Source organism: Phoca vitulina, unplaced genomic scaffold (genome assembly GCF_004348235.1).
Source record: "Phoca vitulina isolate PV1807 unplaced genomic scaffold, GSC_HSeal_1.0 scaffold86, whole genome shotgun sequence".
Taxonomy (NCBI): Eukaryota; Metazoa; Chordata; class Mammalia; order Carnivora; family Phocidae; genus Phoca; species Phoca vitulina.
In genome coordinates, this window is record NW_022589789.1 from 2,155,535 (window position 1) to 2,182,452 (window position 26,918).

Below are 26,918 nucleotides of genomic sequence, written 5' to 3' on the forward strand. Positions count from 1 at the left end.
GTAGTACTGCAGATTTCAAAACTGAGCTTGTTATCTTTTACATACACACTGTCCCCAGTATTATTTTTATTATTTATTTATTTATTTTTTTAAGTAGGTTCCATGCCCAGCATGGAGTCCAGTGCAAGGCTTGAACTCACGACCCTGAGATTCAGACCCAAGCTGAGATCAAGAGTCAGACACTTAACCAATTGAGCCACCCAGGCGCCCCAGTATTACTAATTTTAATTGGTAGTAATACTGTACATACAGACATAGATGCCGGAAGTCTCACTTATCCTTTCTTCACTTACGGTTGTCCTCTCTACCTGATCCCTATTGGTCAGGTCCTCCAGATGTCTCTTAAATTCATTATTTCCTTTGCATTGCAAGCTTTTTATCATTTCTCACCTGAACTATTAATGATAAAGTCCCTGTAACCAGTCTTCTGGCCTTTGATTTCAAATTTATTCTATTTACTGAATTCATGTTATTTTTTTCTAACATGCACATCTGATCACTCTCTGAAATCACGTAGTAACCGTCCACTGTCTGTAGCAAAGACTTAGAACTGATGGCTCATGGGATTCACTTAGAGAGAATTTTATTTGACCACTGGGGTGTTGGCATCATGTGGCTGATCATCATTTATTTAATTATATTGGTAGAATAGATGGTAAAATCCTTTTCATAGAGGATATAGTTGGCAATAATTAGATGAAAACTGCTTAATGATAGTTTTTAATTGTGGGGTACTGAGGTTATCCAGGCTAGCTAATCATTTTTAGTCATACTCTATAAGGAAATCTGTGTAAAGAAATATAAAGGAAAAATTCAGTTTTGTTTTAAAAGTATTTTTTAACACTTTTATGAAGTAATTTCTAGCCTCTTCTTTATTCTGATTGATTTATACGATGGATATGCATTAGCATAGGTAATTTAAGGATTCTGACTTTAAAGAAAATAATGATATTCCTGCGTCACGTTTCCCAGTACTACATATCTCTTTAGACCCTACTGGCTCTTGAAGTGGAGTACGTAAGATATTAGCTGGAGAACTAACAACTCTTGAAATCCAGTAGGTATTAGCATGAGAACAATTTTTGTAATGGAATTTCCTAAGACAGATTGAAATGCTTGGTTTCTCTGAGGCTTCAAAATTTTGGCTATTCATTATTGTCAAGTACTATTTTTAATTGTGTCAGTGCTAATATTCCAGGAAAGCAAAGGATACTTATTAAACACTTTGTTGGTGAAATAAATTATAAAAACATTATAAAAATTATAAAAACTATTGCATTATATGTGAGCAGAACAGCCAGGTATTGCCTGTGTGGTAGAGTATAAAATATTTTAAGAAATTATTAGGACCTGATTCTTTTATGATTTCCTAGAACGTATGTCTTTATTTAAAAACAAATGTGTGATGAATAAAATTGACTGTAAAATACTCCCAGTGACTTAGAAGTTAAGAATTGTATCCACATCAAAATGAAAAATTGCACTGTTTACATTTTAAGTTATATCTTTAAATTATTTTAAAAGCTTATCTATCAAGCTTAAACTTAACATCAGGAGTAGAAATCTGGAATGAGAAAGATACAGTTAATGTAAGTTCAAGTTTTATTCCATGAGGTAAAGAGAATAGTGACTTGTCCTATCAGATATAAAACATAAAGCTCCACTAAAGCAGTATGCTGGCTCAAGAATATACATACAGATCTTTGAAACGGAACAGTGATTCCAGACCTCTGCAGATCTAGCAGCTGCTTGTTCAGCATTAGCAAACCACTATCCTAAGAAGTTTATACTTACTCTATAGGTATAAAGGAGCTACTTAGTATTCTGAATAGGTGAGTAAATTTTAGATGAATTAGAGACAGCGGAAACAGGAAATAGAGACCAGTCATGGGAGTGTTGCACATGATCGAAGCAGAGATTAAACAAAAGGCATTGGAAGAGAGAAGGAAAGTAATGGGAGAGGATGAGTAGTAGTTTAGGAGGACGTGAAGAGCAGCTGATTAAAGGAGTAAAATGGAAGGATGAGAGATAAATGTTTCTAATCTTTTAGTGGGATTACTGGGATGGCCATGGTACCACAGACCAAAAAAAGAAACTGGTTTGGTGCAAAGGATCCATATAGGAAGGCACATATAAATGGTAAAGATACGACAATTAAATTCCCACTACTCAGGGAGCACATGTTACTGTTGAAATATTGTATTTGTTTATGTTTGTATATTCTACCGGATTTATAAACTCTGTGCAGGAAGCCCACATTTTTGTTTTTCATCTTTCTGTCCCTGGGGCCTGGCACACTGCCTGATTTGGAGTTCACACTTGGTCAATACTTGTTGAATGAGAGAGGGAGAACTTGTGAAATTTCTGTGCCAGCTCTGTCACCCACTAGCAGATTGACCATTGGCGAGTTCTTTAAGCTCTCTAAGCTGCAGTTTTCTTACATATAAAAGGAGGGTCATAGTAGTACCACACATATCTACTTCATAGTATTCAGCCACATAAAATGCTTAGGGGTATGCCTGACACATGACACGAGCTCAGTAAATGTTAGTGATTACTTTTATTTCCTGGCATTTGTGGCTTTTATGATCTGGCTCCAGGCTGCTTTTCTAAGTTTGTATTCTAATATTAGCTTTTGCTCTCCCTGCTGTCTGGAATGCTATCCGTTTATGTATTCAGTAGTTCATCAAGGAAGTATTTTTTGAGGACTTCGTATTTACCTGCCGCTGGTTTGGATGCTGTGTAAGCAAGGTCCTTGCTTTGTAGTTCTTATATTCTAGAGAGGCAACAGATATACAGAGCAAGTAAGCAAATAAAAGAATTATTTCACAAAGTAGTAAGTACCGTGAAAAATATAAAACAGTTGCGTATAATTACTTTAATGGGATGGGAAGTTAAAGGTCATTTGGATTGGTATCAGATCAGGCCTGAGAGAAGTGTGTTTGAGCCTGATGACAGAGGCCAGGGGTTAAAAGATCTCTCCACTTTATATATCCCTTTTTCAGTCCAGATCTCCCAGATGTTCTCTCTCTACCTCTTTCTTCTGTCTCTCTCAGTCCTATTCCCTTTTCTTCAATTGGAAGGCATGGTTGAAAAGCCAGCATGAAATTAGAAGGATATACTACTAGAGAGAATGGAAGGAAGGGTGAAATGGCATTTTGAAGGAAAAATATAATAGGACATTTTAACATATGGGTAGAGGAGACTAAAATGTCAAAGAGAGTACCAAGGTTTTAAGCCTTGGAGTCTAGAGGCTTGTAGTTAGTGTGGGAGTGCAACTTTTGTAAATGGTTTATCTGTACAGCTTTGGAGTTAATTCCAGGAATTGTGTTTTTCATTGTCTCCTAGAGTTGTTGGTGGAGTTATGCAGTTGAAATTTTTGTTGTCTTTGTTTTCAGTTTCATTTGTCTGCAAATGTGAAGTGGACTTTTCATTTTGATGCAGTGAACACTAGAAAGTGTGTTTTACTATAGAGATTTCGTGGCTATTGCCTATTTGTGGTTGTCTATAGCTATTTACACATGGCAGAACCTTTCAAGTCAGTACTTTTAGGTGGTGAGCATTATAGGCATTATAGTGAAATCTAAGATTGTGAAAAGTGAGTGCTAGAATATTTTGAGCCCTTCCTACACATTTTATTTACTTTAAAGAAATCTATATTCATCTCAGTAATTTGTAGAGTTCATTACAGTTATTAGTCTTAGAATATGTCGAAACATTATAAAGCTGTTTTCCTCTCGTAGACAAAGTGATCTTACATTAGTCAGTTTTGCCCATACTTCTTACTGTCTATAATAGGCTATTTCATTTTCTTACCTACTAATCTGATCTCTTTTTGTTGTTGTTTAAAAATGAAAAGTTACATCTTTTCCTGGTGATAGATATAAATTGAAGGACTGACCTGAGTTTTATCTTTTAACTATTTCTTGGTTTAATTCTTTGCAAAGTGAACTTATCCTGACTTTCTAAGAAGAATCTGGGAATGAGCAAATTATATTGTAGAAGGATTGTAGAAGCTCCTTGGGTAGGAGCTGTTGGGCTATATGAGTACTGGAAATTTTTAGAGCAAAACCCTTGAGTTTTTTAAAGTGAGACTGAGGTAATAGGGTTTTTTCCCCCTACTCTAGAGGTTATTCTTTTGCTCTTAAAGCCTTCGGCTGATACCTTTGATCCTTTTAAATTATATTTCTAACTTCTGCAGAATTTCTTTGGATATATTACCACACTCTTCTGTAGTTGATTTATAACCCTAAAATTATTATTTTCAAGTTGCAAGTTATTTGTTTTCCTACTGATTTTAACATAGTGTCCAATGGTACTATATTTGTTTTTCAGGTATCTCAACACCCAGTTTATTAAAAAGAATAAATTGACAGAAGCTGACCTTCAGTATGGCTATGGTGGTGTAGATATGAATGAACCACTTATGGAAATAGGAGAGGTAGGAAATTCTTTAAATGACTGGCAAACATGAGAGTGTTTTTATATATATTGAGGGAATTTGATTCACTGTCCTTTTTTTTAAGGACACCATGTTGACTATCTTAACATTGTCGAGATTTAAAACATCCTAAATGTTAAGTTAATAAAACACTGCAGTGATTTCCTAAGAATCGTCACATAGATGAGAACAGAAGAGATATGATTAGTATTATTTTAATAATTAAATTAATGATGGATGAATAAATGACAGGTTAATAGTTCCACTATGTGAAAAAGCTCATAAAAAGTCTTTAGGAAAATACTTTCTAAGAGTATTCAGAAAATACTCTTGAGATTCTTGTAGTTAAAAAGTGCAAAAGTCAAGGCGCCTGGGTGGCTCAGTTAGTTGAGCATCCGACTCTTGATTTCAGCTTAGGTCGTGATCTTAGGGTTGTGGGGTTGAGCCCTGTGTCGGGCTCTATGCTGAGTGTGGAGCCTGCATAGGATTCTTTCTCTCGCTCCCTCTCCTTCGGCCCCTCCCCTCACCTAATGTGCATGCATGCTCCTTCTCTTTAAAAAAAATAAAGTGCAAAGGTCATAGGCCTAAAAGAGATCCTAAAAGAGAGGATATACAGATTTATGGATATAACAAATTTAACTTTAAAAAGTAATTAAGTTCAGAGTAAAACAATGAAGTGTGGAGATCAAGTAGTTCTTTCAGATTCTTGAGGTACAGTACAAATTTAAATGTGGAAAATTACGTAAAGCATATATTCACTGTGAAAGAAATACTCCAGTACAATGTTTGTTTATTCATGTAATATGTATTTATTGAGTAGCCAGGTACTGGTGATACAATGGTGAACAGACAGAAGGTCTCTGTCCTCATGGGGAAGCAATGCCAAATAAGAATAGAAATTAATGTGAAATTGTGGTGAGTGTTAATGAAAGAAATAAACAGCTAAGATGCAGCATTAGTAGAAATTTTATTTAGAATAATCCTTTTGGAAAGAAATTTGTCGTTGTCTTTCAGTAGACTTTAAAATGCGCAATATCTGTTAACCAGATAATCCCATGTCTGGTAATCTGTACTGTGAAAATAATAAATAACAGGAAAAAAGTTCAAATATTTAAAAGTGTTCCTTGTGGGGCACCTGGGTGGCTCAGTCGTTAAGCGTCTGCCTTCGGCTCAGGTCATGATCCCAGGGTCCTGGGATTGAGCTCCGCATCTGGCTCCCTGCTCAGCGGGAAGCCTGCTTCTCCCTCTCTCTCTGCCTGCTGCTCCCCCTGCTTATTATACTCACACTCTCTCTCTGTGTCAAATAAATAAATAAAATCTTTAAAAATTAAATATTATTGAACAACCCCTTTCTTATACCATACACAAAAATAAACTTAAAGTGGGTTAAAGATCTAAACAATTTAATTAATGCCTAAAAAGCAATAATAAACTATTGGGACTACACCAAAATAAATAATTATTGTCAATAAGGGTGACCAATGGGTAGACCATCTAAATGTCTAATATCCAACAGTAAAAACTATACATAGATGAATATGTACAGTATGATTTTGTTATGAAGGCAAAGAGATAAATTAGTAGTAGAAAACAGTTCATAGAAACTTTAATAAAGGGGAAAATATTTCATGAAAAAATCTGGACACATTATATGTTTAATAGGAATAAAACTATAGGGGAAAAAGGATGTAGAGTAACAGATTAGTGGGAAATAGTAGTTGCTTTAGTTCGTAGGACTATTAGTGAATATTTTAATAATTGTCCCTTATCACCAACACCATCAAGCTCACTCTTCCTCCCAGAGGAAGTCACCATAAACAATATGTCTTTCCTGAATTTTACCTGTGCATTTGCATATAAATACTTATACTATGCACATGATGGTTTAATTTGGTATTTTAAACATTAATGGTATCATATCATATGTACCATAATGATAGCATACTATATATCTTGCAACTTGTATTTCTTGCTTGTTTTGTTTTGTTTTTTGGTTAATGTGTCTAGTTCTTTGCACATAAGTTTATTTTTGTGAGAGCTCAGTATTCTATAATAGGAATATAGAATAATTTATTAATCATTTATTAAACTATTCTCCTTAGTTTTTAGTTCTTTGTTGTTATGAACAATTCTGCTGTGAATATCATTGTTCATTTATTCATTTATTAAAAATTTTTTGAACCCCTCTGTGTGCCAGGCACTTTTCTATATACTAAGAATACAGTAGTGAACAAAGTAGACACAGATCTTACATTTAGGGAGTTAACATTTATGTATATATCTCTTTGTACACAAGCAGACATTTTCTTAGAGTGGGTACCTGAAAGTGGATTTTCTGGGTCTAGCACACCCTGAATTTTGATAGCTCCTCCAGTTTGCTTTCAAAAGGCTTCATAGTTTGTTCTCCTGTCATAGCTAATAACATCTCATTTTCTTTATCACCTTTTCCCCGTTTGTGCTATTTAAAAAGCAAAAAATAAGGGAAAACTTGAAGAATGGTCCTTGTGGGATGGCGGATGCTTTTACTTATTTGAAATAGGATAAAGTTACCCCAGGGAAATAGAATAGAGAGGCTAAAACCAGAATAATGGCTGTGTAGATGCAATTATATTGGAAACAGAGGAGCAATCAATTTTTGATACTGGAATAATTTGTACTCTTTATGGGAAAAATATATTGGAGTTTAAATATGAAAGGCAAGACTTGAAAACTTTTGGATGGCAATATAAGAGCACACATATCCCTGACATTAGAGTAAGGAAGTTCTTAAAAGACAAGAAAAATACAAACAATAAAGGAAAAGATTGATAACTTTGAGATATTAAAGTATAATGTATTTTTACTAAAAAAACACTATAAAGGAACTCAAAAGTTAAGTCACAAACTATGACTGCAATATATAAAACTGTCAAGGGATTAATTTCTACAATATATAAAAAACTTCTAGTTTTTATTAAGAACAAGATAAATACTATGGACTTGTGGGCAAAAGAGATGAATTGGCATTTCACAGAAAAAAACTTAAGATGTACAATAAACATACAAAAAGATGCCCAGCCTCACACAAGAAGATGCCAGTTAAAACCACAAGAATTTACCAAAACAATCTACAAATTCAGTGTAATCCCTATCAAAATACCAATAGCATTTTTCACAGAACTAGAACAAATAATCCTAAAATTTGTATAGAACCACCAAAGACCCCAAATAGCCAAAGCAATCTTTTTTTTTTTAAGATTTTATTTATTTATTTGACAGAGAGAGACACAGTGAGAGAGGAAACACAAGCAGGGGGAGTGGGAGAGGGAGAAGCAGGCTTCTAGCCGAGCAGGGATCCCGATGCAGGGCTTGATCCCAGGACCCTGGGACCATGACCTGAGCCGAAGGCGGACACTTAATGACTGAGCCACCTAGGCGCCCCTAGCCAGAGCAATCTTGAGAAAGAACAGAACTGAAGGTATCATAATCCCAGATTTCAAACTATCTTACATAGCTGTAGTAATCAAAACAGAATGGTACTAACACAGAAATAGACACATAGATCAGTGGAACAGGATAAAAGACCCATGCATACAAACCCACACTTCTATGGTCAATTAATCTATGACAAAGGGGGCTAGAATATGCATTGGAGAAAAGAGTCTCTTCAACAAATGGTGTTGGGAAAACTGCATAGCTACATGCAGATGAATGGAACAACCCCTTTCTTATACCACACACAAAAATAAAGTGGGTTAAAGATCTAAACATGAGACCTGAACAATTTAATTAATGCCTAAAAGAAAACATAAGTAGTATTCCCTTGGACATCATTCTTAGCAACATATTTATGGATATGTTTCCTCAGGCAAGGGAAACAAAAGCAATAATAAACTATTGGGACTACACCAAAATAAAAAGCTTTTGCACAGCAAAGGAGACCATCAACAAAACAAAAAGGCAACCCAGTGAATGGGAGAAAATATTTGCAAATGGCATCTAATAAGGGGTTAATATCCAGAATACATAAAGAACTTACACAATCAACATCAAAAAAACTAAACAATTTAATTAAGAAATGAAGCAAGGACCTGAAGAGATATTTTTCCAAAGAAGAGATACAAATGGCCGACAGACACATGAAGAGATGCTCAAATCACTAATCGTCAGGGAAATGCAAATCAAAACCACAATGAGATCTCACCTCACACTAGTCAGAATGGCTAGTATCAGAAAGACAAGAACTAGCAAGTGTTGGTGAGGATGTGGAAGGGAACCCCCATGCACTGTTGGTGGGAATGTAAATTGATGCAATCACTGTGGAAAACAGAACGGGTTCCTCAAAAAATGAAAAACAGAAATATCCTATAATTAGTAATTCCACTACTGGGTATTTACCCAAGGAAAATGAAAACACAAATTTAAAAAGACATATGCACCCCTGTGTATATTGCGCCATTATTTACAGTAGCCAAATTATGGAAGTAGCCCCAGTGTCCATTGATAGATATATGGATAAAGAAGATGTGGTCTATATATACAAAGGAATATTACTCAGCCATAAAAAAGAATGAAATCTTGTTATTTGCAACAACATGGATAGATCTAGAGAGTATAATGCCAAGTGAAATAAGTCAGAGAAGAAACATAAACAAAATAAACAGACTTAACTATAGAGAACAAACTGATGGTTACCAGAGGGGAGGTGGGTGAGGGGAATGGGTGAAGTAGATGAAGGGGATTAAGAGTACATTTATCTTAAGAACCATGAGAGACAATGGACTCTGAAAAACAAACTGAGGGTTCTAGAGGGGAGGGGGGTGGGAGGATGGGTTAGCCTGGAGATGGGTATTGAGGAGGGCACGTTCTGCATGGAGCACTGGGTGTTATGCACAAACAATGAATCATGGAACACTATATCTAAAACTGATGATGTAATGTATGGGGATTAACATAACAATAAAAAAAATTTTTAAAAAAAGAGTACATTTATCTTGATGAGCACTGAGTAATACATAGAACTGCTGAATCACTATATTGTACACCTGAAACTAATATAACACTGTATGTTAACTATACTGGACTTAAAATTTAAAAAAAATATGGGGATATGTACACATTTGATAGAACTATAGGCAAGGGAATGATTTAACACAAAATTCAGGGTTGTGGTAACCTCTGAGGGGAAAGTAGGAGGACGTTTGGAGCAACACTAATAGGGAAGTTGAGTTTCTTAAACTGGGTGGTGAATACAGGGATATTCTATTTTATTATTCTTTTAATTGACTTACCCTTTATGTTTGTATGAGAGGTTTTATAATTTTAAAAATCAGCCAACAGCCAAATCACTTTAACATAATTCCTTTGTTTCTCTTAGTCTTGACATTTATACAGCCTTTCCGTAATACCAGGCATTTAACAACCAGTAAATTATAGTTTATAAAAATCAAATCAATTATTTCTTTAAGATTTTCAATTAATTCAGTTGAATTCAATTCAATTTCAATTAATTGAAGCCTTAATTCTGTTCTTTATACAAGTCTGATACTCATTTTCAATTTAAATTAGAAATTCATTTTTTTATGTATATTCAATTTTCATTTGACTTTTGAAGTATTAGTTGTAAATACTTGATGTGTATTTTTACTTTAAGAAGTCTTTTAACATTTTAATAAATGTTAAAAACAAATACTAGGTAATTCATCCTTGATAATTTTTATTTTTCCTGGCAGCTAGCATTGGATATGTGGAGGAAATTGATGGTTGAACCACTTCAGACCATCCTTATCCGAATGTTGCTCCGAGAAATAAAAAAGTGAGTACTGATATTTGTCTTCTTGAGTCAATTCTAATTTGCTGTTTGAAATGGTTTCAAATAGTGTACAGTTGCATGGCTGTTAACTAGACATAGGCCTTGGTTTACTTAAACAAGCCTCATTTTCCATCTTAATGCCAATATTCTAAAATGGTTTTATAATCTTTTTTTGATAGGTCTTTGGTCTTTAGCCCAATATGCTTAGTAAATAAGTAAGTCCCTGAAGGAAGTGACCTGTCATTTGTTGTTGCAAGCCTGATACCTCTTGGATCTTCCAGGGCATAGCTGAATTGTTTGAACATATTCTCTCAGTTTAAATCTTGAAAGGGTAACATACCTATTCAAGAATACAAATTTTTCTAGGTAGTTGGTTACCTCATAGCTCCAGTGTTAAATTCGTAACTTGTCTATATGTGAGCTTAGTTTGTAGGAAAATGGCTGCCCACTCTACTCATGGGCCAGCATGAGTTTACCTAATTGCTGTGTGAATAGAATTTAAGAGAGTAAGTTTTCCTGTGGAGTCCAGAATAGAAGATCCTTGGGTCAGCTCTGGCCTAAAAAATTCTTTTTTTTTTTTTTAATTTTATTTTATTATGTTATGTTAGTCACCATACAATACATCATTAGTTTTTGATGTAGTGATCCACACTTCATTGTTTTCGTATAACACCCAGTGCTCCATGCAGTACATGCCCTCCTTAATACCCATTACTGGGCTAGCCCATCCCCCCACCCCCTTCCCCTCTAACACCCTCAGTTTGTTTCTCAGAGTCCATAGTCTCTCATGGTTCATCTCTCCCTCCAATTTCCCCCCCTTCATTTTTCCCTTCCTTCTCCTAATGTCCTCCATGTTATTCCTTAATGTTCCACAAATAAGTGAAATCATATGATAATTGACTTTCTTTGCTTGACTTATTTCACTTACCATAATCTCTTCCAGTCCCATCCATGTTGATGTAAAGTTGGGTATTCACACTTTCTGATGGCTGAGTAATATTCCATTGTATATATGGACCACATCTTCTTTATCCATTCATCTGTTGAAGGGCATCTCGGCCCTTTCCACAGTTTGGTTATTGCAGACATTGCTGCTATGAACATTGGGGTGCATAGGGCCCTTCTTTTCACTACATCTGTGTCTTTGGGGTAAATACCCAGGAGTGCAATTGCTGGGTCATAGGGTAGCTCTATTTTTAATTTTTTGAGGCACCTCCACACTGTTTTCCAAAGTGGTTGTACCAACTTGCATTCCCACCAACAGTGTAGGAGGGTTCCCCTTTCTCCACAACCTCTCCAACATTTGTTGTTTCTTGCCTTGTCAATTTTTGCCATTCTATCTGGTGTAAGGTGGTATCTCAAAGTGGTTTTGATTTGAATTTCCCTGATGGCTAATGATGATGAACATTTTTGCACGTGTCTGTTAGCCATTTGTATGTCTTCTTTGGAGAAGTATCTGTTCATGTCTTCTGCCCATTTTTGGACTTGATTATTTGTTTTTTGGGTGTTGAGTTTGAGAAGTTCTTTATAGATCTTGGAAATCAGCGCTTTGTCTGTAGTGTCATTTGCAAATATCTTCTCCCATTCTCTGGGTTGCCTCTTTGTTTTGTTGACTGTTTCCTTTGCTGTGCAGAAGCTTTTTATCTTGATGAAGTCCCAAAAGTTCATTTTTGCTTTTGTTTCACTAGCCTTTGGAGATATATCTTGAAAGAAGTTGCTGTGGCCAATGTCAAAGAGGTTATTGCCTATGTTCTCTAGGATTTTGATGGATTCCTGTCTCACATTGAGGTCTTTCATCCATTTTGAGTTTATCTTTGTGTATGGTGTTAGAGAATGGTTGAGTTTCATTCTTCTGTGTATAGCTGTCCAATTTTCCCAGCACCGTTTATTGAAGAGACGGTCTTTTTTCCATTGCATATTTTTTCCTGCTTTGTCGAATATTATTTGACCATAGAGTTGAGGGTCCATATCTGGGCTCTCTATTCTGTTCCATTGGTCTCTATGTCTGTTTTTATGCCAGTACCATGTTGTCTTGGTGATCACTGCTTTGTAATATAGCTTGAAATCGGGCAACGTGATGCCCCCAGCTTTGTTTTTCTTTTTCAACATTTCCTTGGCGATTCGGGGTCTTTTCTGATTCCATACAAATTTTAGGATTGTTTGTTCCAGCACTTTGAAAAATGTCATTAGAATTTTGATCAGGATGGCATTGAAGGTATAGATTGCTCTGGGTAGCATAGACATTTTAACAATGTTTATTCTTCTGATCTATGAGCATGGAATGTTTTTCCATCTTTTTGTGTCTTCTTCAATTTCTTTCATGAGTGTTCTGTAGTTCCTAGAGTATAGATTCTTTACCTCTTTGGTTAGGTTTATTCCGAGGTATCTTATGGTTTTTGGTGCTATTGTAAACGGAATCGTTTCTCTAATTTCTCTTTCTACAGTTGCACTGTTAATGTGTAAGAAAGCAACTGATTTCTGTGCATTGATTTTGTATCCTGCCACATTACTGAATTGCTGTATGAGTTCTAGTAATTTGGGGGTGGAGTCTTTTGGATTTTCCACATAAAGTATCATGTCAACTGTGAAGAGAGAGAGTTTGACTTCTTTGCCAATTTGAATACCTTTTATTTCTTTTTGTTGTCTGATTGCTGTTGATAGGATTTCTAGTACTACGTTGAACAGTAGTGGCGAGAGTGGGCATCCTTGTTGTGTTCCTGATCTTAAGGGAAAGGCACTCACCTTTTCCCCATTGAGGATGATATTCGTTGTGGGTTTTTCATAGATGGATTTTATGAACTTGAGGAATGTTCCCTCTATCCCTATACTCTGAAGAGTTTTAATCAGGAAAGGATGCTGTATTTTGTCAGATATTTTTTCTGCATCAATTGAGAGGACCATATGGTTCTTCTCTCTCTTCTTATTAATGTGTTCTGTCACATTGATTGATTTGCAAATGTTGAACCACCCTTGCATCCCGGGGATAAATCCCACTTGGTCGTGGTGGATGATCCTTTTAATGTATTGTTGGATCCTATTAGCTAGGATTTTGTTGAGGATTTTGGAATCCATATTCATCAGGGATATTGGTCTGAAATTCTCCTTTTTGATGGGGTCTTTGCCTGGTTTGGGGGTTAAGGTAATGCTGGCCTCATAGAATGAATCTGGAAGCTTTCCTTCTGTTTCTGTTTTTTGAAACAGCTTCAGGAGAATAGGTATTATTTCTTCTTTGAATGTTTGGTAGAATTCCCCCGGGAATCCATCAGGCCCTAGACTCTTGTTTTTTGGGAGGTTTTTGATCACTGCTTCAATTTCGTTACTGGTTATTGGCCTATTCAGGTTGTCAGTTTCTTCCTGTTTCAGTCTTGGGAGTTTATAGGTTTCCAGGAAGGCATCCATTTTATCCAGGTTGCTCAATTTTTTAGCATATAGTTGTTGATAATAATTTCTAATAATTGTTTCTGTTTCCTTGGTGTTAGTCGTGATCTCTCCCCTTTCATTCATAATTTTATTAATTTGGGTCCTTTCTCTTTTCTTTTGGATAAGTCTGGCCAGTGGTTTATTGATCTTATCAATTCTTTCAAAGAACTAGCTTCTAAGTTTCATTGATCTGATTTACTGTGTTTCTGGTTTCTAATTCATTGATCTCTGCCCTAATCTTAATTATTTCTCTTCTAATGTGTGGCTTAGGCATCGTTTGTTGCTTTTTCTCTAGTTCTTTAAGGTGTAAAGTTAGTTGGTGAATTTGGGGTTTTTCTGGGTTTTTTTGAGTGAGGCTTGGGTGGCTATGTATTTCCCCTTTAGGACTGCCTTTGCAGTATCCCATAGGTTTTGGACTGATGTGTTTTCGTTCTCATTGATTTCCATGAATTGACCTGTCATTTGTTGTTGCAAACCTGATACCTTTTGGATCTTCCAGGGCATAGCTGAATTGAACTGAATATTGAATATTGAACTGAATATTCTCTCAGTTTAAATCTTGAAAGGATAACATACCTATTTGAGAACACAGATTTTTCTAGGTAGTTGTTTACCTCTTAGCCCCAGTGTTAAATTCGTAACTTGTCTATATGTGAGGTTAGTTTGTGGGAAAATGGCTTTCCACTCTACTCATGGGCCAGCATGGTGGACTCTTTACCTAACTGCTGTGTGAATAGAATTTAAGAGAGTAAGTTTTCCTGTGGAGTCCAGAATAGAAGATCCTTAGGTCAGCTCTGGCCTAAAAAATTCTTTTTTTTTTTTTTTTAAGATTTTATTTATTTATTTGTTTGACAGAGAGAGACAGCGAGAGAGGGAACACAAGCAGGGGGAGTGGGAGAGGGAGAAGCAGGCTTCCCGCGGAGCAGGGAGCCTAATGCAGGGTTCGATCCCAGGACCCTGGGATCATGACCTGAGCCAAAAGCAGACGCTCAACCGACTGAGCCACTCAGGTGCCCCTGGCCTAAAAAATTCTTACTAGACTTCAGTTTTGGGGAATCAGAAGCACTAAAAGTCAGTCATACAGCTGTGTGTATAATAAATTTCATTTTACTGGAACTGATGTTGTAGGAATTATCTAGACCAGCGAGTTGCAGTGTGATGATGGCCACTCCATCTGAAAATGCTTTCTTTAAGAATACCCAAATATGAGTTTTTTTATGTGAGGGGAGAGAAGAGGAAAGCATTGTTCTTTCTATGGGGTCCTCATAGGACATTAAAAAAAAAACAAACAAATAAACAGAAACAAAAAACAAGCCACCAAAGAGGATAAGGGAATATTTTAGAATTTAATGTTAATGCTAAATAGTAGAAAGTAGATGGTAGCAATTAGTAACTTGGTTTTAAAAAACTGTCGCTCACCCTTTTTTTACCCAAAGATAGGGAGATGGAGAGAAAAGGATAGTGAAGGAGTAGGGTGGGAAAATTTTTTTTCTTTCTCTTTTCTTTACTAAACCATAATTAACTAAAAGAACACTCCCAACAATATTTGTAGGTTCTAATGTATTTATTTTGCTATGAAATATTAACTGTTTCTTGACTTGGAATTCAGCTATTTTACATTAAGTTTATTGAAAATACTGTTTCAATTTTCTAAATGTAGTTTTTTTAAATGTCCCTTTTAATATGTTTTGTCCCAACCTAGTAAATCTTCTTAAGTGTGATTGTTAGCTTGTTAAAAATGAATTTGATGAGAAATTAAAGAAAATCTAACTGCATATGAAAAATAGTACAATAGTAATAAAACAATAATAAAAATTAAAAAATAATACAATACAGGATATTTTGGAAAAGACATAGAGGTTATTTGGTTACAGATATTAGGCCAACTTGTCTTAATTTTGTTGTTATAATCAGCTTCCATGAAAGTATTATTTGACATGCCCTACTAATCTAATATCTCATTCATTTTTCATGTGTACTGTATTAAGTAGGTGTTATCCCACATTTTACAGCTAAGGAAACTAAGGCATAACAACAACAACAATAATAATAAAATATGGGGAAAAAATGATAATAATAAAATATGGGAGCTCTGTGCCAAGAAGTATTCTAAAAGCTTTACCTGCATTATCCCATTTAATACTCATAACTCTGGGATGTTGATACTACTTCTATTCCCATTTTACAAATAAGATGTCAGTGGTGGTACTCTAACAAAGCTAATTTGAGTCCAGCCCCTATCTTCTTAATTCCAGGGATTCAAATATGGCTTCTGCAAACTCTAAATCCATTATGCCTGTCTTTTAAATTCACAGAATATTTCTTTCATTCCTAGTTCTAGTACTTTAGCTTTTATATACACTTTAGTTTTATAATGCTTTGAATATTCTAGTAATTTTACACACAGTTCTTTATTTGATCTTAAGGAGGCAGGGCAAGTTTTATTTATAAGTAAGTAAATTGAACTTCAATAAGTAGAAATGACTTATTGAATTTGAAATAGCTAAGGAAAGAGACTCCATGCCTACAAACTTCCAGTTTTGGTATTTCCACTGCTTTGCTTTAATATCTATTTATCCATTGTCATTTGAGATAATATGGCCAGATATCATAACTTCCATTACAAGGACAAGTGGCTTTGGTAGGTATTCCCCATTGGTAAACTTGTCTGAGCCTTATAATGGGATGTGATGGTGAATATTATCATAGGCTCATTTTACAAATGGGGAAAATGAGGCTTGAGAGGATAGTCAACTTACTCAGGTCACATATCTAGTATATGGGTTAATGAGAATCAGAAGTTAGGTCATTCTGGTCCTTGAGTCTGTGGTCTTACCCATATATTACATATTCTTAGCAGTAGTTTGCTGAAGTTGCATCTCATTGCCATTGCTGCTAACAAAGAAGTATTTTATTGTGTGTGCCTACAACTTCTTTGTGGAAAGAGCTCCAGCAAACTTAGAGAAAAAATCTTTTCAGATCTAGCAGAGCATATTACAAGTTTGATTTCCTGTCAACTTATTCACAATTTCCTTTCCCTGTAATCATCCCTAGGTTCCTAGATATTCTCTACAAGTTTCTAAAGGGCATTACTGTGAACTTATGGTTTCTCAGATCTGGCCACTGAAAATCAAGCTTACACAAGGGATGTTTAAAAGCATTAACTTTCTACAAAAAAATTATAAAAGTAAAATATGTTGATTGTACATACTTAAAAATGTAAAGAAAGTTAAAAAGAGAAATTAAAAGACTTTTACTTCTCCCCTGATGCCTTCAGTTCTGTTATTTGAAGCAAACCATTATTAAGGATTTAAAGTATTTTTAATAGAAATTTTCCATGCATTTAAGATTGTATATGTGCATATATATATGTGTGTACATGCATTTATATGGATGTGTCTATGTATATATCTACACACGGAGTTTACATAAGTATTAAGAATACTTAAAATATATTTTTCTTAAAAATTAGAACAGATTAGTGGTTGGTGTGAGACTATAAAGTGGTAGTATGAGGGAGTTAGTTGCTTTATGGTGATAAAGTAGTTGTATATCTTGAATATAGTGGCAGTAACATGAATCTAGATATGTGATAAAACTGCATAGAATTACATATATACAAACAAATAATTGCGCATAAAAACTGAATAAGGTCAAAAATCTAAAGGTCTATAGGTTGAATCAATGTTGATTTCCTGTGATTGATGTTGTATCATAATTATGTAAGATGTTACCACTAGAGAAAACCAGATGACCGTTTTCAGGACCACTCTATATTATGTTTGCAACTTCCTGTGAATCTATAATTATTTCAAAATTAAAAAATATATTTTTTAAGTTTAACTGGCACATAAAATGTGAATATCCCAGTTTTCTTCCTTTTAGCTGCAACTTTCTTCTCTTCCCAAGTAACTACTGATGATGGTTGTACCATCATTGTAAATATTTGTTTATTTAAGTACAGTGGTTTTTATTTATTTTTTTTCTGTGTGGAATCTTTATATTCCTTTAAGAAGATGATGCAAGCTCTGGAGCCTCCCCCCATAAAGATACTGAATATACATATGCACACAAAACTTTACATACTTTTTAGAAGGTTTATGGATTCATAGGATCAGAATTGCTGCCTTAGAATTTACATGGTGGACTTCTTTATCCCCAAGAGAATCATTTGGCAAATTGTAATCTGAAATAAGTCTCTGTGCTTAATATTTGTTAAATTGGAAAAGTTTTATTTATTCTGAAATTATAACTCAGCAGCAAAGCAGTCATGACTTTAGCATCCTCTCTCTGTTGTATAATCATAAACAAAGGCAAGAATTAAGTGACAAATGGAAAAAAAAATTTGAATTCATAGCTCCTGGGTTTTTTTGTTTTGTTTTGTTTTGTTTTTGAACTCTTCCTACTTTCACCACTATTCTAACATCATACCCCTGTTAGATTCCAAAGTTTCCTACAGGTGTGGTTCCCTATCAGGGCTCTTTTCTGTTCCATTTGTTTGTCTGTCCTTGGGCCCATGCCTCACTGTGTTTATTATTATAGCATAATAAGTCTTGATATCTGGTAAGGCAGATTTGCCCTCCATAAGCCAGAAGTGTTCTTGCTGTTATTTGACCCTTTACTCTTTCATATACAGGTCATAATCATCTTTTTTTTTAAAGGTGATTATAAGTTACCTAGAAAAAATTTTCTGCAGTATTGAAATTGAGTTGAATATATAAGTTAGTTTGGAGAGAATTTACATCTTTATTAAACCTTCCTATTAAGTTATTCCTATTACATCTTCCTATTATCTCCTAATAAGTTTTTATAAATTTATTTGTAAATGTTCTTCATTCATTTTGTTTGATTTATTTCAAGATACTTCATATTCTCTGATACTGGTACAAAAAGTTTGTATAATTATCCATTCTATTTGTTTTCTGCTCATGTATTGAAATACAGTACTCCTAATATATAAATTTTACATTCAGCCACTTAGTTAAATTCCATCATTTCTAGCTTCTTCTCCAAGAAAAAAAAGTGTCATTTCTAAAAATTTGTGCTTATTTTTGTGCTATCTATGTAAGCTATCATAATCTGTAAATGATAGTTATGTTTCCTTTTTGTGTGTGTGCACATACACTTGCTGTGCACACACACACACCTCAATGACCAGGACCTCCACAGCAATGTTGAAGAGGAGTGATGGATAATGAGCATCTTTTGTCTCTTTCCTCATTTTAAAGGTTACACATGTAACATTTCCTCTTTTAAAATGATGCTTCCTCTAGTTTTTTTATTAGATATTCTTTATCAGAATGATGAAATTAATTTGAATTTGGTATTGAATTTTATAAAATGATTTCTATTTGTATTGAGTGATCATGGTTTTTTTCTATTAATCTGTTAGTGTGGTAGGTTACATTTATGGATTTTTTAATATTAAACTATCCTCATATAACTAGAATAAAACCCAGGTTGGTTGTTGTCTATAATAATTTTTATAAACTTTTGCATTTGATTTGCTAAATAATACTTTATTTAGAATTTTGAATCTATATCCATGAATGGAATGGGCCTATAAATATTCTTTCTCATAATGTCTTTGGTTTGGTATCAGGCTCATCCTTGTAGGATGGATTAGGGGCTATTCCCTCTTTTTCTTTTGAGTAAAAGAGTGTATAAAACTGGGGTGATCATTTATTAAAATTTATTTAAATTGAGTTAATTAACATATATTGTATTATTAGTTTCAGAGGAAGAGTTCAGTGACTCATCAGTCTTACATAACACCCAGTGCTCATTACAGCACATGCCCTCTTTAATGTTCATGGGGTGATCATTTTTTGGAGTATTTAGTAAAACGTCCTGCAAAACCATCTGGGTCTAGAGTTTCTTTGTAAGAAGAATTTTTTTTCACGTTTACAAATTAACCTTTGCCTTTATTTTCTATTATTGAAGTATAGCTGACATACTATGTTATATTCGTTGCTGGTGTACAACATAGTGATTTGACAGTTTTATACATTACTCAGTGCTCACCACGATTAAGTGTAGTCACCATCTGTAACCATACATTATTAATATTATTGACTATATTTCCTATGATGTACTTTTCATTTCCGTGACTTATTTATTTTTACAACTGGAAGTTTATACGTCTTAATCCCTTCACCTGTTTTGCTTATCCCCGCCCTACTCACATCCCCTCCAGCAGCCACCAGTTTGTTCTCTGTATTTAAGAGCCTGCTTTTTTGTTGTTGTTATTTGTTTTGTTTTATAGATTATACGTGTAAGTAAAATCATGTAGCATTTGTCTTTTTCTGTCTGACTTATTTCACTTAGCATAATACCCTCTAGGTCCATCCATGTTGCAAATGGCAAGATCTCATTTTTAATGTCCGAGTAATATCCCATTGTATATGCATACTGCATCTTTATCCATTCATTCAATCAGATACTTTGGTTGCTTCCCTCTTTTGGCTCTAGTAAATAATGCTGCAGTAATTGCAGGGGTACATATATCTTTGTGAATTTGTGTTTTCATTTTCTCTGGATAAGTACCCGAATAGTGGAATTACTAGATTATAGGATATTTCTGTTTTTCATTTTTTTGAGGAACATCCATTCTGTTTTCCACAGTGATTGCATCAATTTACATTCCCACCAACAGTGTATGGGGGTTCCCTTCCACATCCTCACCAACACTTGTTATTTCTTGTCTTTTTGATACTAGCCATTCTGACTAGTGTGAGGTGAGATCTCATTGTGGTTTTGATTTGCATTTCCCTGATGATTAGTGATTTGAGCATCTCTTCATGTGTCTGTTGGCCATTTGTATCTCTTTGGAAAAATGTCTGTTCAGGTCCTTGGTTCATTTCTTAATTAAATTGTTTTTTTTGATGTTGATTGTGTAAGTTCTTTATGTATTCTGGATATTAACCCCTTATTAGATGCCATTTGCAAATATTTTCTCCCATTCACTGGGTTGCCTTTTTGTTTTATTAATGGTCTCCTTTGCTGTGCAAAAGCTTTTTATTTTGGTGTAGTCCCAATAGTTTATTATTGCTTTTGTTTCCCTTTCCTAAGGACATATCCATAAATCTGTTGCTAAGGCTAAGGCTACCTATGTTTTCGTTTAAGCATTTTATGCTTTCAGGTCTCACATTTAGATCTTTAATCCATTCTGAGTTTATTTTTGTGTATGGTGTAAGAAACTGGTCCAATTTCATTAATTTGCATATAGCTGTTGAGTTTTCCCAACACCATTTATTGAAGAGACTGTCTTTTCCCTGTTGTATATTCTAGCTTCCTTTGACATAGATTAGTTAATTGACCATAGAAGTATGGGTTCTCTATTGTGTTCTATATATCTATGTGTCTGTTTTTGTGCCAGTACCATACTGTTTTGATTTCTGCTGCCCTTTTTTTTTAAGATTTATTTATTTATTTCAGAGGGGGAGAGAGAGTGCAAGTGGGGGAAAGGGTAGAGGGAAAAGGAGATAAGTAGACTCCCTGCTGAGTGGGGAGCCTGATGTGGGGCTCGATCACAGGACCCTGAGATCATGATCTGAGCCTGAAATCAAGAGTCAGATGGTTAACTGACTGAGCCACTCAGGCACCCTGATTACTACAGCTTTGTAGGATATCTTGAAATCTGGGATTGTGATACCTTGAGCTTTGTTCTTTCTCAAGATTGCTTTGGCTATTCAAGGTCTTTTGTGATTCCATACAAATTTTATTTGTAGGGATTATTTGTTCTAGTTCTGTGAAAAATGCTATTGGTATTTTGGTAGTGATTACATTCAATTGGTAGATTCCTTTGGGTAGTATGGACATTTTAATGATAGTGATTTTTCCAATTCACAAGCATTGTTTGTGCATTTTCAGTTCCTTTCATCAATATTTTATAGTTTTCAGAGTGTAGGTCTTTCACCTTCTTGGTTAATTTATTCCTAGGCATTTTATTCTTTTTGGTACAATTTTAAGTGTGATTTTTAAAAAAATTTCTTTTTCTGCTCCTTTATTATTAGTGTATAGGAACACAGCATTTCTGTATATTAATTTTGTATCCAGCAAGCTTACAATTCAGTAATGAATTCACATTTATTCTAATAGTTTTTTGGTGGAGTCTTTAGGGTTTTCTGTATTTAGTATCATGTCATCTGCAAATAGTGTTGTTTTTACTTCTTTCTTACCAATTTGGATGCCTTTTCTTTCTTTTTTGTGTTTGATTGCTGCAGCTAGGACTTCCAGTACTATGTTGAATGAAAGTTGTGAGAGTGGACATTTTTGTCTTGTTCCTGATCTTAGAGGAAAAGCTTTCAGTTTTTCATCACTGAATATGATGTTAGCTGTTGGTTTTTCATATATGGCCTTTATTATATGTTTCTCTAACTTTGTCGGGGAGTTTTTATCATGAATGGATGTATTTTGTCAGATGCTTTTTCTGCCTCTGTTGAGATGATCAGATGGTTTTTGTCCTTGTTCTTGTTAATGCAAGGTATCACATTGATTTGTGAGTGTTGAACCACTCTTGCATCCCTGGAGTAAATCCCATTTGATCGTGGTGATCATGGTGATTGTGGTGAATGATCCTTTTAATGCATTGTTGAATGTGGTTTGCTAATATTTTTGTTGAGGTAATTTGCATCTGTGTTCATCAGGGATATTGGCCTGTAGTTGTGTTTGTTTTTTCTTTTGTGTGCGTGTGTGTCTTTCTCTTGGTTTGATATCAGGGTAATGCTGGCTTTGTAGAATGAATTTGGAAGTTTTCCCTCCTCTTCTAAATTTCTTGGAATAGTTTGAGAAGGGTCAGTATTAAGTCTTCTTTAAATGTTTGATAGAATTCACCTATGAAGCCATCCGGTCCTGGACTTTTTTATTGTTGGGATTTTTTTGATTACCAGTTCATTTTCATTACTAGTAATTGGTCTGTTCAAAGTTTCTATTTCTTCCTGATTCAATTTTAGAAGATTATATGTTTCTGGAAGTTTATCCATTTCTTCTAGGTTGTCCAATTTGTTGGCATGTAATTATTAGTAGTAGTTTCTTATTCTTTGTATTTCTGTGATGTGGGTTGTTATTTCTCCTTCATTTCTGATTTTATTTATTTGAGTCCTTTTTTTTGTTTTTTGTTTTGGATGAGTCTATCTAAATGCTTATCAGTTTTATCTTTCAAAGAACCAGCTCTTGGTTTCATTGGTGTTTTCTTTCTTTCTTTTTTTTTTTAGTCTCTAATTCATTTGTTTGTGCTGTAATCTTTATTATTTTCTTCCTTCTACTAACATTAGGCTTTGTTTGTTCATATTTTTTTGTTCCTTTTGGTGTAAGGTTTTGTTTTTTTGTAAGGTTTGATTATTTGCGATATTCTTGTTTCTTGAGGTAGGTCTGTATCAACGTGTACTTCTCTCTTTGAACTGCTTTTCTGTGTCCCAAAGATTTGGGACTATTATATTTTCATTTTCATTTGTCTCCATTTATTTTTTGAGTTCCTCTTTGATTTCTTTGTTCACCCATTGGTTGTTTAGTAGCATGTTTTTTTAGCCTCCATGTGTTTGTGTTTTTTTCCAATTTTTTTTCCCTGTAATTGATTTCTAGTTTCTTACTGTGAGATTAGAAAAGATGCTTGATATGACTTCAGTCTTCTTAAATTTATTGAGACTTGTTTTGTAGCCTAATGTGATCTGTCTGAGAAAATGTTCCATGTGCACGTGAAAAGAATGTTTATTCTGCTGTTTGTGGATGGAATGTTCTATATATATCATTAGGTCCATCTGGTCTAATGTGTTTTTCAAAGCCATTGTTTCCTTGTTGATTTTCTGTTTGGATGATCTCTCTATTCACTGATATAAGTGGGGGTGTTAAAATTCCTTACTATTAATGTACTACTGTCACTATCTCCCTTTATGTCTGTTAATTTTTTTTTTAAAGATTTTATTTATTCATTCATGAGAGACAGAGACAGAGACAGAGGCAGAGGGAGAAGCAGGCTCCCAAGGAGCAGGGAGCCCAATGCGAGACTCGATCCCAGGACCCTGGGATCATGACCCGAGCCGAAGGCAGACGCCTAACCATCTGAGCCACCCAGGCGCCTTATGTCTGTTAATTTTTGCTTTATATATTTAGGTGCTCCTATGTTGGGTGCATAGATGCTTAATAATTATTCTATTCTCCTTTTGGATTGATCCCTTTATCATCATGTAATGATCTTTGTCTCTTGCTACAGTCTTTGTTTTAAAGTCTATTTTGTCTGATGTATGTATTTCTACTCCAGCTTTTATTTTCATTTCCATTTGCATGGAATATTTTTTTCCATCCCTTCACTTTTAATCTGTATGTGTCTTTAGGTCTGAAGTGAGTGTCTTATAAGCAGCATATAGATGGGTCTTCTTTTTTTATCCACATCACCCTATGTCTTTTGATTAGAGCATTTAGTCCTTGAATATTTAAAGTAATTACTGATAAGTATGTACTTATTACATATTATTTTGTTCATTGTTTTCTGGTTGTTTTTGTAGTTCTCTGTTCTTCTTTGTTCTCTTCCCTTGTAGTTTGATGGCTTTCTTTAGTGTTATGCTTAGATTCTTTTCTCTTTATTTTTTGTGTATCTAGTATAGGTGTTCGATTTGTGGTTACCATTGGGTTCATATATAACATCCTATGTGTATAGCAGGCTATATTAAGTTGATGGTTGTTCAAGTTCGAATACATTCTGAAAGCATTAAATTTCTACGCCCTCCCTCCACGTTTTACGTATATGATGTCATATATTACATCTTTTTAATTTGTTTATCTCTTGACTGATTTTTGTAGATATAATTGATTTTACTACTTTTGTGTTTTAACCTCCATACTGGTTTTATAAGTAATTAATGTACTATATTTACTATATGTTTGTTTTCATTTGTGTAATTAAATACCTTTTATTATTTTCTTCTAGTTATGCCCTTTCTTTCCACTTAATGAAGTCCCTTTAACATTTCTTGTAAGGCTGGGTTAGTGGTGATAAACTCCTTTAACTTTTATCTAGGAATCTGTCTCTCCTTCAATTCTGAATGATAACCTTGTCAGGCAGGGTATTTTGGTTGTAGTTTTTTCCTGTCAGTACTTCGAACATAACATGCCACTTTCTTCTGGCTTGCAAAGTTTCTGCTAAAATATCAGCTCATAGTCTTAAAGTATTACCCTTGTATATAAGTATTTTCTCTTGCTGCTTTTATTTATTTTTTTAAGATTTATTTATTTGAGAGAGAGAGAGAAAGAGCGTGTGAGTTGGGGGGAAGGGCAGAGGGAGAGAATATTCAAGCAGACTCTCCGCTGAGTGCAGAGCCTGACCCAGGACTTGATCTCATGACCCATGAGATTGTGACCTGAGCCAAAACCAAAAGTCAAACACTTAACCGACTGAGCCACCCAGGTATCCTTACTCTTGCTGCTTTTAAAATTCTCTATTATTACTTTTGCCATTTTAATTATGTATCTTGGTGTGGATCTCCTTAGGTTTGTCTTGTTAAGGGTTGTCTATGCTTCCTGGACCTGGATATCTGCTTTCTTTCTCAGATCAGGGAAATTTTCAGCTATTGTTTCTTCAAATAAATTTTCTAGCCCCTTCTCTCTCCTTTTTTTCAGGGATTCCTATCATACAAATGTTATTTCCTATTGAACCGATTGAGCCACCCAGTTATCCTTTCTTTTTTTGTTTTTCTTTTTTCCTTTTTTTTTTTTTTTTTTTTTTTTGCTGTTCAGCTTGGTTGCTTTCCATTACCTTGTCTTCCAGATCACTGATCCATTCTTCTGCATTTTCTAAAAGTCTGCTGTTGATTCCCTCTAGTATATTTTTCATTTCAGTTATTATGTTCTTCAACTCTTTTTTTTAATATTTTGTATCTCTTTGTTGAAGTTTTTACTAAGTTCATGCACTCTTCTCTCAAGGCTGGTGAGTATCTTTATGACCATTACTTTGAACTCTTTATGAGAAATATTGTTGATCTCCATTTTTACTTGGCTCTTTTTCTGTTACTTTGTCTTGTTCTTTCATTTGGGATGTATTCCTCTGCCTTTTTATTTTAACTCTCTCTGTTTCTGTGTATCAGTTAGGTTAGCTGTGTTGCGGTCTTGAAAGTAGTAGCCTTGTGTAGAAGAAGTCGTGTGTTGCCCTGTAGCACAATCCCCCCCGGTCACCAGAACCAGCTGCTCCATTGGTGTTCCCTGTGTGAGCTGCATGTGCCTTCCTATTGTGGCTGAGCCATAGTTGCTATGGGCAACTGTCTGCTATAACCCACTTTGCCTGCTGTTGGGACACTGGGCAGAATTTGCTCCCCACACTGTTGAGAGGCCCAGCTGCAACTGGTGGTTGGGGCCAGCACTCAGCCTAGTTGTCCGCAGTTAGCCTCTGCCACCGCTGCAAGCACATTGAAGGGCAAGGGCTTGCTCCGTGTGCAGCCAGCTAAGAGGACTGGCTGTAGGAACTGGGGGTTGGCTAGTGCATTGTGTTGTCTCCCAACTTCTCAGGGCCGGAGTCACTTTGGAGTGGCACCGGCCTTGGCAGGGGCAGCCTGATTGGTGTGGCAAGGCAAGAGCCACTTTGGAGGGATGTCTGCTGAGGTGGGTTTATTGGGTGGAGCAGGTCTATAGGGGAGCACTGGGGCAGGGAGGACCTGCTGTGGAAGCAATGTAGATGGGAGAATGTTAGAACTGTGTCTGTTATCTAGACCAGGGAGTGGAAGAGAAATGGCACCCACCAACAGTGTAGTTCCTTGAGAAATCTCCTGTGGATCGCTGCCACTCCAGCACATGTTCTAAGATTAGTCAGTAAATCTTCACATATACCCCAAGCACTTTTCAAACTGCTGCTTCTCTGCTATATTTCTGCCAAGTTATTTAGTGTGCTGGTTCTTTAAGGGCAGGGACTCAGTTTCCTTTTACCCTCCAGCTCTCCAGGGGTTAAGCTCTGCTGATTTTTAATGCTCCTGAAGTTAAGCTGGATAATTTTCAAAGCCATACATTATGGGGACCCGTCTTACTAGTGTGGGTCCCCAGGGCTGGGAGTGCCTGCTGTAGGGTCGGATCCCCTCACTCCTTGCTTGTCATGTTTCTCCCACCTTGTAGTTAGTTGATTGGGTTTGGTTCTAGACTGCATCTCTGTCCCCCCCACCTTTTTTGATGTGGCTTCCTCTACAACTAGCTGTGGAAGATTTGTTCTGCCAGTCTTCAGATTATTTTCAGAGTTAGTTGTGTAGATGTAGTTGTTGCCTTGGTGTGTCTGTCCATGGGATGAGGTGA

General features: G+C 35.3%; 1 protein-coding gene across 5 annotated transcripts in view; it reads left to right on the forward strand.

Annotated features, from left to right (window-relative positions):
- The window catches only part of CUL2 (cullin 2), a 105,196-nt gene that overhangs the window by 37,817 nt on the left and 40,461 nt on the right, over positions 1–26,918 (forward strand). For all 5 annotated transcript variants that reach the window (XM_032395635.1, XM_032395637.1, XM_032395640.1 and 2 more), the window contains exons 5-6: positions 4,336–4,441; positions 10,153–10,235. In XM_032395635.1, coding sequence (XP_032251526.1) covers positions 4,336–4,441; positions 10,153–10,235 — 189 coding nt within the window. The remainder of the gene's footprint in view (positions 1–4,335; positions 4,442–10,152; positions 10,236–26,918) is intronic.